The 18271-nt window shown below is 33.6% G+C and overlaps 1 protein-coding gene across 1 annotated transcript in view; it reads right to left on the reverse strand.

The window, feature by feature from the left end:
• Positions 1-18271, reverse strand: part of LOC123683198 (protein yellow-like) — a 49208-nt gene that overhangs the window by 20804 nt on the left and 10133 nt on the right. Inside the window, exons 2-3 of the mRNA XM_045622101.1 lie at positions 7999-8168; positions 5030-5452 (exon numbers count right to left, since the gene is read on the reverse strand). Coding sequence (XP_045478057.1) covers positions 5030-5452; positions 7999-8134 — 559 coding nt within the window. The 5' untranslated portion in view covers positions 8135-8168. The remainder of the gene's footprint in view (positions 1-5029; positions 5453-7998; positions 8169-18271) is intronic.

Here is an 18271-nt window from a genome sequence, read left to right on the forward strand (position 1 = left end):
CTGCAAATACGTAGTATTAAAAAACTGTTTACGGTTTGGACCAAAAATTTACAGGGTGTTTATAAGAAGATCATGAACTGGGACAAGTCAAATTCATCAAAACTTTCAAATTAGAACCTATTTTTTTATTTCAGTCGATTCTACGTACAAGAATAGTGAGAGAGTTATCAATAAGAACCTTGAATGAGGAAACACTATAATCATCAAAAAAGCTATCTTTTAATGCAAAAATATACTAGGTGTGCCATTTGAAATAAGGAAGTAGTAGTCTGTATGCGGTATAACTGGAAGTTGTAGAGATCTGAAAATATACAAATTTTCAGCTCAAAATTATTATAAGTTTTCCATAAACGTCTGATAGGCCATTCCGGTGAATCACTCATGTATTATAACTTTCAATAAGGGTTAATGACTATATCAGAAATCATTGATGTAAAAAATTAATAAAAAGACTTATGGAAGCACTGATGTGAAGTCAGAAACTCTCTGCCGGAAATTGAGATTTGACTTCCAAATGCTCATCTGAATGGAATCTGCTCTTCCGAAATGAACAGCAAACTAAAATTCGAAATTTTCATAATTACCAACTATTATTTTTGGGATCTTTCATTTGAAATTTGTTTGAATATTTTCAAACTTGAAGGAGATTCGTCATCAGCGATTCGAAATTTCTAAAATATTCACGACTCAAAGTTCGAAAATTACAGACATTTTGATAGACCAATCTGTTCGGTGTCAAGCGCTCCAAAAGAAGGAAGAATTAAGGAATAATAAATATACATATTAATTTAATGCATTATTTATCTACCCTCTCAAATTGCAAACCTATTCACGAAGAAGTTAATAATAGTTTCCAACGATATTTCCAATATTATAAATACAAAATCTTATAGAGGTTAATTTCTCACCTCTCATTTTTTCGTAGTCAAGTTATTTCGAGACATCTTCAGACATTCAAAATGTCAAGCATAAAACTTGTTTCAATAATGATCGATGAACAATTCAAGATGATATTTTTTTTTATACTTCTTGTTTAAAACAGTTACATATTCAAACTGGAAGTGCTTTATGTCTCTACTTTTTTCAACATTCCATATTGCTATCTTGCTAACCTATTGTAGATCAAGGGTTTTTCAATAAAAGATTTCATTCTAATATTGACAAAAAAAAGTACATTTAAAAATAATCCAATGGAGGTTTATTTCATTTTGAAGAGTAGGGTACCTGAGCTATTAACGATAAAAAACAATATCAGCTAAATGGCCGCCAAGGCTAAGGTAGGAGCACCACATCCTTTCCATTAAATTTTTCATTACGTACCAATTCCCACATTTGCGGCTGTCTGTCCAAGATAACTTCAAGAATTCCATCTTTAAGGTTCTGAATCAAATTTGGAGCATTTGATAGGACCTTCTATTTCATATGGCCCCAAAGAAAGAAGTCTAAATGTGTTAAATCGCAAGATCTCGTTGATCAATTGTGATCACGTCTTCGGCCATGAAATTTTTCTTGCAACATTGAGATTGTTTCGTTGCTTGTGCGGCACGTAGCACCGTCTTGTTGAAAATAAACGTCGTGCACATTGATACCTTCAAATTATTATAAAGAATAATAATGCATTTCCAAATTTCTAAGATGACAAGCCAATTCACTTCTCTTGTACTCGACAATCTGGACTAAAAAAGTTTTCTCACTCAGTAAATAGGAACTGTAGAAAATGACAGGCGCTCACACGGGACACTGTCCTGTTAGGTTTCATCTGAAACACATGGGAAAAGCGTCTCCCCTTTCTGTCAAGAAGCCATTGACACAGCCAAACACTTGCTACGCGAATCGAAAAACCTATGAGTTCGTCCACACTATGGGCTACAACAGCAGTTTTCTTAGTTGTTCTAATTAGTCCCAATAGCTCAAATTTTTCCACCTGTTTTACTACTGGCGGGCCGAGAAGGTGATTCACGACGACCCAAATGTGCTTTAATTTTACGAACTATGATTGCAACCCTTCACCATTTCTTAACTGACCTTTAACAATTTCAATGCGTTGTTGAAACATATATCGTTCCATTTTCAGTAAAGGCGTAGTTTTAACTAGTCAAAGTTGAAAAGAAGACAGCTTCAAAATTGACAGAGGGCTATTCAATATTAAATTTTTTATTGAGAAACACCGTAAAAAAAATATAATTCTAATCAATTGTTTTTTTCAAGTGACAACTCATTTATCTTCTCATGTATTGTGTGAGTAAAGATATATCATAAAAACTTAAATATCAAGACAAAATCAATATACCAAGTCCAAATATTATTTCAGTAGTTGTGTCCCAGAACTTGGTTCAAAAGATAAATAGTCATTGCAATCAATTTGATCAATGCGATAAGCAAATATGGAACGTTACATACCCCTTAGCAACTAATAACTATCATAAACGGCAAAACCTATGGCCTGGATATCAACGTAAAGAAAAATTGAACTCATAGTTATCAAACTCATGGTAAATTAACTAGAATTGAAATGATTATGATAATTTTCATAACGTGGAACTGGAACAGTTTTTAACGAATATTTCAATACGTTCAGGAAATACTATGAGTGATTGGCGTGCACTTAGCGGTATAGAGAACATAGGTAACTGGTTACTTGACACTAGTCTTGCTTGTAAGCAGGTATACTAGCTTTTTAAAATTTGGATCCCTATTAAATGATTATATACAATTAACTATGGATGAAAAAAGATACCATCAACCATGCATTTGTTTTTATATCTGACTCTCATAGAAAGCGCTAGTTGGTGCATACTCCATACCTAGTAGCATTGAACAATTTTTTTTTTAAGGTTACATTTATTAATCAAAATTTAAAGTGAACTTAAACAGCATACAATTCCTCCCTATGAAATGCTATAGTACCGCGAAAAGACAACACAGATCATCAAAACATTCCTTATTATTGTAGGAGAAAACGAAAAAAATCAACACTTCGAGGGAAGGCCATTTCATGGGAGAAGCACTGACTTCAGCTACTTTTAAGAAATCGTTTATTCATTCATTTATTATTACTTCATACCAGCATCGGTTAGTATTCCATAATTTTCAAATCAGAATATACCGAAAAAAGTAACTACATTGTATCGAGTTTTACCAAGAATACGTTTTTAGTGTAGAATTGCATGCTGTTTAAGTTCACTTGAAATTTTGATTAATAAATGTAACCTTAAAAAAATTTTGCGCAATACTACTAGGTATGAACCAACTGTAACTAGCGCAACACAAATGCATGGGATTTGACAACTTCCAAAACATATTCGCAAGGGCGTTTAAATGAGAGGGGGTACAGGGAATAATTAACCCCCTCCCAAAATTTCAAAAATATACAATTTCAGAATTCTCTCGAAGGCGAAAAACGAAAATTTTTCCATAAAATGAACGAATAATTATGTTACTTTCCTTTGAATTCGACACGGCTGTAAAAAATCGGACCCTTTCACGGATTATTAGTTTATTATCGCTTTCAAGATGAGTACTTTTATTGCACTACGAGCACTGCTATATCCGAGGTTTATTATTTTCCTTTAACTATCCGCTTTGTCGGCATCGCCCCTTATTTGTCATTTGTGATTTTTGCCCTTAACCGTTGTTTTCGTTTTTTGTATCATTCTTGTTACAAAATTTCAATACTATAATTATCGAAGAATTGAACTCAGTAATTCGCATCGAAAAATTGTCTGGACTGTGTAGTACAATTCAGTGTGTTTCATTCAAATTGCAATTTATTTGTGAAGCTATCAGTTTTGAATTGACTATATCTATACGGTGTTCCTAAATTAGAGGTTCAAATGAAGATTTCCCGGATCATTTTGAGAAAAAAAGAATCCTATAACATGAGTCCGCAAACGCTTTGTTTTCAAAATAGATAGAGGTGTTGAAGTTCAAGTTTTTTTTTCATAGCATCTTCCCTTCACGAAATATGCAACTTGAATTGGGATAGATATTCCAAATCAAAGTTTTCATTTTGTCTTATGTTACTTTTGAATGCAAATCTATAGGGTGATATTTTTTCTGAAGGGTGCCCGTTATTTTCCTCCAGATCTATTTTTTGATTATAGTTTAGAAAAATGTAAAAAAAAACTCCAGTACTACACTTTTTGGTTTCTTGTAGTTTTGTGGTATCTGCTATCGATTTCAAGAAGAAGAATTCAAACAGCTCTCCAGTAATCTTCAGGAAAATCCAAATTATTATGAAAATCTAGTATGAGAACGCTGTGATGAATAATTTAATTATAAGTTTTGATACTTGATACCCACTCTTTAGCGAAGATTAATAAAGATTCGATAAACTGATTCAAGCATCTCTAAAAACTACGACTACAAGACACACCCTGTATCTTGCAAACAAAGCGTTTGCGGGCTCATATTTATGAGAGTTCTTATTCTCAAAATTATACAAGGAATTTCACATTTTCCTTCTTGAGTCCAATTTAGGACCCAATATTAGGTAAGAACACACGAATTGGTAATAAAATTTATTTCTAATAATTTGGTTCAGACTTCTTTTTCTCACATAACAGATATGAGTAAACGTTGTCGTCAAAACATTTTTTTTTTTGAGAACACCCCCTAAGAAAAAAAGATATCGGCCTATGCATATTCGTATAGAATTCCATAACAATGTTACCAGCCTAGTTGCGACAAAATTGTAAAAATATAAAAGAAATTTTTTCTTCAACGCGTTCTTGGAAACGGATGACATTGCGAAAATTTGTTATAAAGCAAACCCCAATTATTTTTCAGTTTTCTTCCTATCCTTGAGACGGGCTACCCTTTTTAGAAACACCCTGTATATTGGGTTCGAAAAATTATCATTTGATAATTCAAACTTCTCTTAAATAAATAGTTCCATCATAAATTCTAACGAAAAGAAGACTAGAAAGGAAATGAATATCCTATCTATATCTACCAACCCTCGAAGGGGTTTCAAGAGTCTATATGAGCTGCTACTTATTTAATTTCAAATTAGGTGTGGTTCACTCACCAGTACTATGCCACTCCCAGCTAGGATATGGAACAAGTTGTGGAGAAGTTTCTCTCGGTACTCTTGGTAGAACAGCCAAAGTTGCTGGGACACCATTCTTCCATTTAGGCATAGTGACAAAAAGTCTATCTTTCCAAACTTCGATTCCAAGAGGTAAATTATTTTTTTGAATGAAGTCTCCAGAACGTATAGCCGCTTCTTTTTCAACTTCAGAAGGATATTTGAAATCAAGCTGATTCCAGGCATAGGTGGTCCTGAAAGGTCCTGTTGTTTCTGGTAGAATCTCATTGGATCCGTAACTTCGTTGACCATAATCTTCTAGTCTATAACCTTGAGGAACTGAGTGTGGAGATTGTCCTGGTGATTGAACAAGTCCTAGTTGAAGAATAAATGGAAGGATATCTGCAGGTGTGCGTGTAGGAGCTGATGGAGAAATTAAAAATGAGATTAAATGAATGAAAACTGTAGTGAAAGAATGAAATTGTTATCATGTTGTGAAATCCGTAGTTTCATATTTCGAATATTTAATTTTTAAAAAATGGTGAAATTTTGAGGGACCAGAATTTGCGATGAAATATTACCTATTTTATTGAATGCCAATTGCCATGATATAAATGAAATGTATGTATCGCTTTTGTTCAATAATATTTTCTATTTCAGAATTCATTTTCTGGATTTCTTAGAAAAGTCATCAGCCGATATCAGTTTTTTTTGATCGTTTGTAGAGAATATCATTTCCTAAAAATAATCAAAAGACTGAATTGAAGTCAGAATTCTTTACGTCTGTAGTATAGGGATATATACGATTTTCCTAAATTGAGGCTACAAAGAATTAGAGATTCCTTGAATAATTTCAAGATAAAAAAGTCTCATAATCATGGACTCTCAAACGCTTTGTTTTTGAGATATTGGGTATTTTTTGTAGTCCTATTTTTGTGCTGATTATACCAGTTTATCGAATCTTTACTAGTCTCCACTACAGACTCGATAAATGAGTACCAAAATTACTAGAGAATTGTTTGAATTTTTTCTATTGAAATCGGTAGCAGATACGATAAAAGATAAAACTACAAGAAAGCAAAAAGTGTAGTACTGGAACAGTTTTTTTAACATGTTTTTAAACAACTGGTGTTCCACCCATGAAAGGAGAAGGAGCGGGTACTGTTCAAGAAAAAATATCGCCCTATAGATTTGCTTTCAATATTAGCATATCATATGATGAATAGTGGCATAATTATGCCAAATTTGAAACGAATATCTTGTGAAGGAAGGAGAAAAAAACCTGAGAAAAATCGTACTTTAAAACCCTGTATATCGAAAACAAAGTGTTTGCGGGCCCATTTTTATAAATTTTTCTTCTTGAAATGATCAGAGGAGTGGGTCATTTCCGTATTAACCTCCAATTCAAAAACACCCTGTATAAGTTTCCACGAAGTTTTAAGAACAAATCGATTTTCAATCATACCTAATTTTGATAGATTTTCATCTCTTATATTGAGAATTCTGAAGTGGAATCTCAAAAAAAATCAAATAGCGTATTCGACTGTCTGCACCACTGTGAACTAATTCGAGCTTGTCATGTAATTAGCTTGACAAAATCTCGAATTAAATGCATTGGTGCTGCCAGTCGAATGCGCTAAAAATTTACTGGCCTGTCACATGTCATCAGAACATGAAGTGATATAATATCCAATGTCATTTATCACTTTTTTTAGAACTGTTATCTTCATAAAACGGAAAATCATATAATAACAGTCACTGCATATAGTAATAAAAATAGATAGAGGGAGTATACGCAATTTTGATTCCCAATTAAATATGCAAATTTCAATATTTTAAATTCATTATTTCTCCTAATTTTCGAATTCATATTAATGCAGAATATTCATTATTTTCTTTATCTATCTGCTGAAATCCAAGGTTTGGCAACTATTGCGCTTCTTATCGATTGGTTCACGTCGTTTGGTGAGTTTGAAGTTTGTTTTCTGAATTTCTGATATAAATAGGTATTTATCTCAATATTTCTAAGTAAATATGAAATTTTGATTCACTATGGGACATAAGAAGTGCGTTCTTTGTGAGAGACTCGCGAATTGAGTCAAATATCGCATCCACTGATATGTTTTCTTTTCCGCGCCCCTTATGTCAAATTTGATAGTACATGATGGCGACATAATTCGCCTACTGAAAAAGACGTATGCTCGCTATATCTTTGTTTATCACTCTGAGAGACAATGCATGTCTAAAAGATTCGATCGTTTTCTTTCGATATACAGCGATCCGAAAACGTCCATAAATCTTGTACGGAGAATTTTTAAGGAAAATCCTCGCACCCGTCGATTTTTATTAATTTCAAAAGCAAGTTAGACTATGCGTTTTTCAATTCGATATTTCTTACCCCAACACAGGAAAATATTGATTGTGAAACATCAAATGAAAGACCATTCGATTACCCATTCAGCGGTGTGACTAAGGCCCGGTGCACACATCCGACTTTTGCAGTTACGACACCGTTGCTGTGTCGTACTTGCGGCCTGTGGAACAAAGAATCAAATGGGAGTATGCACACTACCCGCCGTGCTGTTGCGACGTCGTAACTGCCAGCCTACGGTCGTTTTTTGGTAGCATGTCCCTCTAGGCCGCAACTGTGCCGCAGTCGTACATGCGATCTCTCAGTACTCTATTCCAAATTGGCCTGCGCACACATACGACGTTTGTCGTGAGTTCGCACAATGGCAGAGAGGGAAGTGGATATTGAGCTCTTCATTGAAGTGAATTGATCCGGCTCCGCAACCACGACGGTGTCGTATGTAGTGTGTATTGAATAGGTACGACACCGCAACGGGTGTCGTAACTGCAAAAGTCGGATGTGTGCACCGGGCCTAAAAGTAAAATTGATTTTGCCGTTTTTTCATTGAAACATTAAGAATAAATTTAGATATATTTCATCTTTGTTACTACATACATACCTCTAGGAAAGTTGAGTGGTTCTTCGGTGTATCTTGGACTAGAATAATTTCTTGAGGGATTTGGCACAAAAAAGTTGTGATTTCCTACAAGTCCTGGTGGAGGACCCCACGATTGAAACCAGTTGTCCACAGCCATTATTCGATGCTAATATGTTTGAGGAAAACCTAGGCTGAAAGAAGAGAAAATATTATAATAATAATATTTCAATCGAATTTTTTTCAATTAATTTGAAGCTGATATTTCAAATATGAAAAATTTCTTTGGAAATATATAAACTAAAAAATTAACACCTTTATAACAGAGCTGTTTGAAATACTATCACTGCTATAAATTTGAAAAACTTGAAGAAATAATGAAAGGTGATCAATAGCGGGTAAGGAATCTAACGATCTCTGTAAAACTATTTATTTCATAAATTCAAGCTTTCGGCTATTATCATAGCCATCCTAAGTGATCTGTAATTTTTTAAAAACTAAGACCAACATTGTCATTGAGTTTTACCGAAAACTAGGTGGTACCTCAAAAAAATATCTCATTAAAAAAAATTTCTTTCTTCACAGCTTCTTTCAATGATGAGGTTACATTATTCACTATTATAATTGACCAACAAACTTTCAATAAAACAATGTCTAAAATTACAAAAATTCTCATTAAACAGCCAAATAATAAACCGTACATCTGAATCTTTGACATTGTGGAAGTGAAAGATGGTTGGACACTTATAATTTTTCCACTGGAAAAATATAGAAGGAAGAAAACTTTTTTCGAATTAGATATTTTTGTGAGGAACAACTCAGTTTTTGGTAAGCCACAATAGCAATATATTTTACTTTAGGTTTGTTTTCAACAAATTACGGATCATTGAGGATAGCTATGATATCAGCAGAAAGCTTGGATTTGTGAAATAAAGAGTTTTTCAAAGATCGTTGGATTCCTTACCTGATATTGACCAACTCACTTTTTATACAGTTTGTGAATCTATATCATTATCACTTGAAGAAATAATACAAGGAATAATTCCACGAAACAAGACAATAATATATTGAAATCGAATTACAGAATGAGTTCCTCTAGCAAATATAATTTTTTTTTGAAATATTACTTATAATTGCTACTTAAAAAAATGATCTCAATTTTATACCTACTAATTATCTATCACCTACTAAAGTAGGTATTAGATAATTAAAGAGTTTACCATTGAAATAAATCATTTCATTATTGTATTCAATATTTCATTCCGAAATGCCAAAACCATTCTTCTCTTCAAATATCTATAGGAAGTTGAAAGTCAATATATGAAGGAGGGTTACGGTGAAGGTTGCACTCAATACCACTCAAAATGATAGGAGAGAGTGCTGAATTAATCATCATAATTGGATTGAGTAATACTTCTAAGAAGAAAAAACTGTGGCAACCATTTAGATCAAACTGATTTAATCACATTATTATTAATCAATATATTCAGAAATTGAAAGGATTGTATATGAGGATAAATCTTGACAACATTCAAAGTCGATGATGCCTGTCTTATTTAATATTTTCAGCGTTTTAATACAGATTTTTTGCGATATTATTTATCCATTGTAAAAGTTTCTGGATACCTTGGAGATAAATAGGAGAAGTGAGTTACTGAAAACAATTTGAATGAATGACAGTGTACAGGGTAATTCAGCACTACACCTTCTAAATCAGAGATTAGATTAGAAACTAGATTTCTGTGACATTTTTAGAAAGCTTAATTTTTCCTGATTTCAAAATAATACAACATCAGTATAAGTGATGGAATTTTGTAGAAATTAGTAAAAAGCATAAGCCCCGGTGCACACATACGACTTTTGCAGTTACGACACCGTTGCAGTGTCGTACTTGCGGCCAGTGGTACAAAGAATCAAATGGGAGCATGCACACTACCCGCCGTGCCGTTGCGACGTCGTATCTGCCATCATGCGGGCTGTGGTACAAAGAATCAAATGGAAGCATGCACACTAGCGTACGACACCGCAACGGTGTCGCAACCGCAAATGTCGGATGTGTGCACCGGGGCTAAACATAATGAGATTGACGGAAAGAGACTACTCTTATTATAGGAAGCGCCAATTTTCTGTGCTCATCAACCGTTGAAACCATAAAAATATTGAGACTCTTAGATGAAAAAAGGTTTATGACCATTTTCTATTTTTTATATTGATACAAACCATTTTATGTTGTATATTTTTGGAATCAGTAAAAATTAAGATTTCTGAAAATGTCAAAGAAATCTAGTGTTTCCATTTGGTTCATAGCTTCGTAATTGAAAATCCTGCTTGAAAGACGAGCACTTCATTGAATTCTACCTAGAAAAATGCCTGTATGATGTTTTGATTTCAGAGTTGATTTCAGTATAAGGATATATAAATTTTCCAATTTTCGCTTATAACTCGAAAACAAGAATAGGTGGCCAAAAATGAATGCTTCTTTTGTTAGTTAGAACGAGAATGGGGTGTCAGATTTTATCTATCACCTCTGATTCAAAAGTTGTAGTGCTAAAACATCGAAATTTGCCCATATTGTACAAACTCTACGCGTCTTTTGCACAAGTTCACACAATTCCGTGTCAAAGACTCGAATATCCGTTTTGAAGAGTTTTTTTCTATACACATCCTTGTCCAATATCGAGAAAAAAAGTGAAATTTTTGCGTTCTTCGCTCTATTTAATTGAAACTCATGATAATATTATGTAGATTGATAGTGCAGTGCAGAGCACGAAAATCCTGCAAATTTCACACATATAGTTAATTAATTTCTGATTCTTGCAAAATATTCCTCATACAAACTTTATTTGCTAATAGCAACTTTTGTGTATACGTTTACAGAATAAGCTGACATATTTTTATTAAAGGCCTTCCTCTTCATCCAAAACAAAAGCTTCTCCATCCTTGCTTTTCACCAATGGTTGACGTCGTTTTAGGATTTAATAATAATATTAAATCCTAAAAAATAAGAACCAGCAAGGAGTACTAAATATTAGTTTCCATTATATTGATTTGAAGTTAGCGACCTATTCTGAAAAAAACTGAAACTGAATGGATAGCTTGGAAACCACCATGAAATTTATAAATCGGACAAGTATTCACCAAGTGGTCAATGGAATCTTCTACTCCACACTCACATACTGGGCTATCAATAGAATGCCATTTGAAGAGCATACTATTACAACGACCATGACCAGTCCTAATTCGATTTAAAATACACCAAATTTTCCTAGGAAGAATGAAGCCCAAAAATTCCTCTGAAGGATCAACGATAAGACTTTTGTTGAATACATTACAAGAACTCCAGTCCGAATGCAAAATTTCCTTGTCACTTTAAATAATTTGAAGAAAGGTTTGCGTGACTTTAATCAGGCAGTTCTAGTATCTGGGAGGTAAGATACAGTTGAAAATAAGTTGGGTTAGAAATAAAATTTTTCTGAAGATTTCTTGACTGAGACCTGTTTCCTCAGAAAAAAAATTGGGTTGGAATTAGTAAGTTTCAAAATAAAATAGAATAGTTGAAATCCTGAATGGATCTTCCGAATGGTTACCAAAATGTTTCCCTTAAATATAATAGATATAAGTTCTATTATGTTCCACTTAGATCAATAACAATAACTATTATATTATTCACGACAGTTATTGTTCAAGCGTGGAAACGCTGCTCACATGAACAGGTTCAAGGTCATCTCGCAGTGGAAGTATTATGTTTTGAAATTCATTTAATTGCATTAATTTTAATTGAGTCAATCGGAAAGAGACTGGATGGTTGTTTCATTTCCTGATTAGATAGCATGAATAGCACAAAAACACATTCAGAATGCGGAAAGGTACTACCTATTTTACATGTTGCATGAGATGCCTAAAGAACTAAGCACTGTGCAAAATTCGATGGTGAAATAAAAATGAGGGAGCAGGAGCATTGAATGATCGTTTATAACGGGTGTTTTTTTCGAGGTATATAACTTTAAGTTGGCATTACTGTTCAATATGGCGACCGATTTAACAGCTGTCAAGTGATTTCTTCTCAGTTTGGTTTGGCAATTTATCATGAATAGACTCACGCCTAAACAATGCTTGCAAATAGTGCAATTTCATTTCGAAAATAATGGTTCTGTAAGGAATACGTATCGCGCACTACGTCCATTTTATTTTGTTTAGCGATGAAGCGCACTTCTGGTTGAATGGATACGTCAACAAACAAAACTATCGCATTTGGAGTGAAGCTTATCCTCAAGTGTATGTCGAAACACCGGTACATCCAGAAAAACTGACTGTTTGGTGCGCTTTATGGGCTGGTGCAATCATTGGTCCGTACTTGATGATGTCCAGAACGTTACAGTCAATGGTGATCGGTATAGAGCCATGATTACTAACTTTTTCATTCCTGAATTGAACAACCATGATGTCCAAGAGCTGTGGTTCCAACAAGACGACGCAACATGTCACACTCGTGCCACAATCGATTTATTGAAAGACACGTTTGGTGACCGCCTAATTTCACGTTTTGGACCTGTGAATAGGCCTTCAAGATCTTGTGATTTAACACCGCTAGACTACTTTCTGTGGGGCTATGTAAAGTAATTGGTCTATGCGGATAAGCCACAAACCCTTGACCATTTGGAAGACAACATTCGCCGTGTTATTGCCGATATACGGCCAAAAATGTTGGAAAAATTCATCTAAAATTGGACGTCCAGATTGGACTACATCCGAGCCAGCCGTGGCGGTCATATAATAATAATAATAATAATATATATTCATCGTCAAAGTTTACATATACATAAACATACATATGAGGGACTAATGAATATTCAAAAAATGGAGAAAACCAAGTAAAATGGTTTTCTGTGAGTAAAATCCCAAATATTACAAAATTTTACATTAGCCTTAATGTGTAGGTAAGTAGATGCAGAGTATCATTCCATTTTCGGTCTTTTCTCAATCCAGTGTGAATAGTCCAATTCAGGTTCAGTGTCGCAATTCGGTGATCCATATCCACATCCGTGTATTATGTCACAATTCGGGTAAATTCTCAGTTATCGAGTAGTTGGTCAAGATTCGGGTAAGTAATATATACACACATATACACATATATATATATATATATATATATATATATATATATATACATACATATATACACACATTTATTTTATTATTTATTTAGAGTTTATAATATTGTAGAGCAGTGTTCTTTCGGTGTTTTTTATCCATATTTTTAGCTTGTATTTAAACTGATAACAATTTTGGATATTCCTTATATCTTCAGGTAGAATGCTGAATATTCTTGGAGCCAAGTATTGGTTGCATCTTTGGCCAATTGTCTTTTCAGCTCTTATAGTAGTGGGACGAGTACCTTTTATTCTCGTGGGATATGTATGAGTAGAGTGTGTTATATCATTTTTATTTTTATGATTATCCATCAGAGTCTTAAATGCATATAGTTGTGCCAGATCCATAACTTCCGCTTCTTTATACGTCCATTCACTGCTGTACGTTCTGCTTTTTCTTAGGATAATTTTTAAGAATGATTTTTGTATTATTTTCAGCCTGTTGAGGTGGCAATCATATGCTGCACCCCAACCCAGAATGCCGTACGATAGATGGGACTCAATTAATGCGTGATAGAGAGTCTTCATTTGCTTGAAGTCCAAAATTTCGGCCATCCTTCTAAAACGGCCCAGCATGAATCGTATCTTTCGTACTACATTGTCCACTTGAAGATCCCATTTTAGGTGACGGTCTATGATTATTCCTAGGTACTTAATATGATCTGCTTCTTCGATCTCTACTCCATTGGCTTCTCTCAAGGGTCCCATATTAGGAATACCGGAGGAGTAGGAGCTAAACGTCAAGTATTTTGTTTTGGCTACATTTAATGTTAGTTTGTTATATCTGAACCACTGTTGCATCTGCATGTCAGAAATCATATTTAAAATGTATTGCCACAAGATTATCTTGCGGACAAATATAATTCATGTCAATCGAATAATCCATCGTTGTTTTATTGCAATTTAAAGTTTTATAGCTCTAAAAAAAACACCCTTTACATGCGCCAATTACCTCTTTGGAAAACACATATAACAGGGTGGTCCAGATTTTAGTTCAATAGTTTTGGCATGGAATAGAATAACTACTGTCATGAAAAAAGTTCATATGAACATATATCTTAACAAGATTCGTTTTCGATATACAGGAGGTTTTTTTATTTATTACTCTAGTATTATTACAGTCATTATTGTTATTTTTAGTTATTGAAGATAATGTTTCGAATTAGGTAAGAGTCTCCTGCCAAAATTATCCAGTGGCGTAGATATTGGGGTGCGATGTTACTTTTCCTTTTAAGAATCGACGCTGTTTTTTTCTCTAGAAAATTATTCGATTTCTGAAATTAATAGTTTTACTGGAAAACAAGATCTCTTGAATTTTTTCAATATAAAGTGTTTGTTTGAATGAGTGAAATTTGCAACGAATTTCTGGCAACGAGGAAAATATTTCGATTGTTATTAAGAAAAAAACCTCAAATTAGAAAATTCTGATGATAAAATAAATTTTTTCAACGTATGATCAAACTTTCAACAAGCAATAATTAGGAGACTATTTAGACAATAAACACCTTCTCTACCAAAACAGAGAAGGTTCTATTCTATCATTATCTCATTTGTTGATCTGTTATATAGGTGATAACCAGTTGATACGCCTTGAGTAAAATTTAAAAAAATCGACATTTAAATCTGTTAATGTAGAGTATATTTTTAATTGGATATTTCTCGTCATTTCACTACTATCTGATTGAAAGGCGTTTTTTTTAACCTAGTTGTGTTTTGATTGGTGATACCTATATCGAAAACATCACATTCAAAAATAAATTTTTGGAGTGTAATCCCACTCAAGGATTAATTGGATATTCTAGTAAGATCCTCATTAATCGTATTGGTCCACTTATTGATCTCATTCGCTTTCCAAAACATACTACTCAACTCAAGAAATGAGGCGATTTAAAAAACTACTTAACAGATAAAAGCAATGCACAAACCCACAACCCAGAATGGGTAGGTGTAGACGAAGAATGTGCTTACAATTCTTCAAAAAGGATTTTGGAACTATCCTCTCAAGCAGACTTTCCTTTAATTCTGTGATAAATCAATTCATACTGGCATATATTATAGAACATAATGGTGCGGAAATATATCAGTTTCGCACAGATTTCATTATTATATGTTGGTACTCATCGGAATTTTTCTGTCACGGATTCATCAATTATTCATCGAATTTGTGATACAGAAAACAGCTCTGGCAATTAACATTCTTCCATGCAAAAATCACTAAACGATATTTATGAAAATCTTCTCGTAAATTCAAAAAAATTTTGTGAATTGGAGGAAATAATGTATAATAATCGTACAAAAGGCTTATTGAAACTTTTCTTTTATTCAAACACTAGCCACTTTTCAGCTCGTTTTTGAATTTTGAACTCGTGGAGGAATATCACTACTTTCTGCATTTGTATTTTAAATAACTATTCAAGAATCAATATTTGTATGAAATGCATACCTACCTACATCTGATTACTACTAATAATAATAATAATAATAAATAATCTTTATTTCAAAACAATTCAAGTTACAAACAAGAAGAGAAATGAAACAGTGTCAAAAAAGAAATGAGGTTCTAAATCATCCAAAGAATTCTTCTATACTATATGGTTCCATGTTCAATAATAAATTAAAAACTTTTTTTTTGAAAGGTTTAAGTAGATCAATCTTTTGTATATCCTTTGGTAATTTATTAAAAAACTTTAAACAGCGGTACTCTGCTTGCTTTTGAGTTGTTGAAAGGCTATGTTTTGGTAAATTGTATGATAGTGTTCTTGTGTCATAATTTTTCTTGAGATTCAGATATGGAGAAAACAGATCTTTATGTTTAAGAAAAAATATTAAACATTCTTGAATATACAATGCATAAAGTGTTAATATGCGGTTCTTTTTGAAATATCCTCTACATGATTCTCTGAATGATAATTTTTCTATAATTCTTATAGCTTTTTTCTGTAGTACAAACAAAGGCTGAATGTTTCCCGAACCATAGAAAATAACACCAAATCTCAATTTTGACTCTATAGTAGCATGATAGACTGTCTTTATAATTTTTGTACTCAGATATTTGGCAACTACTCTCAAAGCATAAATGGATGGACCTATTTTATTACTAAGATGTTCTATGTGCTGTTTCCAGTTCAGTTCCTCATCGATGTGGACGCCCAAGAACCTAGTAGCCTCTGAAACCTTATATTTGCAGCAATATCTAATTAGCATATTTTTTGGAGGTTACTTCCTTCATTTATTCGAGATGTTCCTTTCGAACCCCAATTAATTCTATCTGTTTTTTTCTTTCTCTATTTCTGTCAAAATTTCAAGACTGTTATATTGTTTATTTCAGTTATTCTTGAAATTTTATTGTCAGAAATCGTATACCAGAAATCGTATACTTTCATCAACAACAATCGAGAAAAGTCAGTGTTCGTTGATCTTACTTGCATTCATTATCGATCGTAATCATTAAATCATTTCTTCACAATCGATAATTATTTTATCTACGCTATGCGTATGTGGTTTGATAGGATCACAATCATTTTATCGATCTCGTGCCGATACAGGAGAATGTACGCGCTAACACTCTATTATCCACTCTTATGATTAATTATTCATAAGAAAATTTGATCTGTTGGGACTGTATTTCTAGGTAATGAGGTTTCTTAGGTAGGAATATGTTCAAATATTATGGATTTCATTTAGGAAATAACAATTCAATAATGATTAGGTTTTATGAAGTGATTGTTCCATTGCAATCATCAATCTCCAGTTCGAAAAGTCTGTAAGTAACTGGTTTTGTCATTAACATTTATCTATAGTGGATAAACTATGATAATATCATAGGGAATCATGAAGGGTATTGTTTGAAAGCTAATCATTCAATACATACCAAAATTCGAGTAAATGTAGTGTACAGGGTGATTCACCGGAATGGTGATGGTTATAATTAGTTTTCCATAAACGTCTTATTAGACGTTTATGGAAAACTAATTATAACCATCACCATTCCGGTGAATCACCCTGTACACTACATTTACTCGAATTTTATATTATATTATAATTTTGTGTGGAAAATTTGCATATTGGGATTTGAGACAATGATCTGTAGGATCCAGTTTATTGTTCCCTGTAAATAATTGGAATGGTCAACTGGATGCTTGGAGACCTATTAGTCTCTTCAAGTGCCAAGGGCATGACAAATTCAATGAATTTACAGGGAACGAATCGTTATTGTACGTAATGCGAAAAGGATGTGTTATTCTTCGGGGTGTCGAAGAATGTCATATGTCGATTGTAAAACTTAAGAGTTATGAGGTTGGGAGAAGTTTCAGAACAAGACGATTATGCCAGATGGGTTACATCCGTTTTCTCAGGCTCTAGTCCTTCTAGAATATTCGATTCCCAGGAATCCGCGAAGATCTTTGGGGGCGGTACGGCAAAAGCCCTGATTGGACTAGGGGGATGGTACCTTCCCCTAAGGGTGTGGTCAAACCGTGAGAGGTCTATATTCGAGAGAAGGTAGTTCCAATCGACAGAGAGCACAGTTAAGATTAAACCAAAGACGGGTACAGACGGTACAGTTTAACTCAAGTCTAAGACGAGAGACAGAACAAGTTCGGTCGGTCAACTTAAGACGTACGACGTAAAGACGGTTCGCGGACTACATTAAGACGAGTCGCGAACAAATCAAAGACGGGACGACCGAAAACTCGAAGTACGACGAAGAAGTGATAATCGAAGACGTTTCGAGTATTAAAACTAGAGTTGAAGACGAAATTCAGTACCGTAGTGAGAAACTTGTTATTAGGATCTTCTCAATACTGAGTTTTCACTGTATAATTGTGGCTTTGTAAATAGATGTAAATAATTGAAAAGAGTTTAATTATTACAAACCCAACAAAGTCACGAAGAAGACGAAAGGCCAGGTAATCGAATCATACCTCTAGACGATCGATTAACCAAGCCTACAGATCTTCCTCCCTAAACCATTTTCAGATGTCTACAACTTCTGGTTATACCGGAAACAGTATTACCGGAAACAGACTACTACTTCCTAATTTCAAATGGCACAACCAGTATATTATTAAATCATTAGATAGCTTTTTCGATGTGAATTTCGGCAATATGCCATACCTTGGGTAAAAATTCAACGGTTCATGAGTTAA

Source organism: Harmonia axyridis, chromosome 6 (assembly GCF_914767665.1).
Source record: "Harmonia axyridis chromosome 6, icHarAxyr1.1, whole genome shotgun sequence".
In the NCBI taxonomy this organism is placed as follows: Eukaryota; Metazoa; Arthropoda; class Insecta; order Coleoptera; family Coccinellidae; genus Harmonia; species Harmonia axyridis.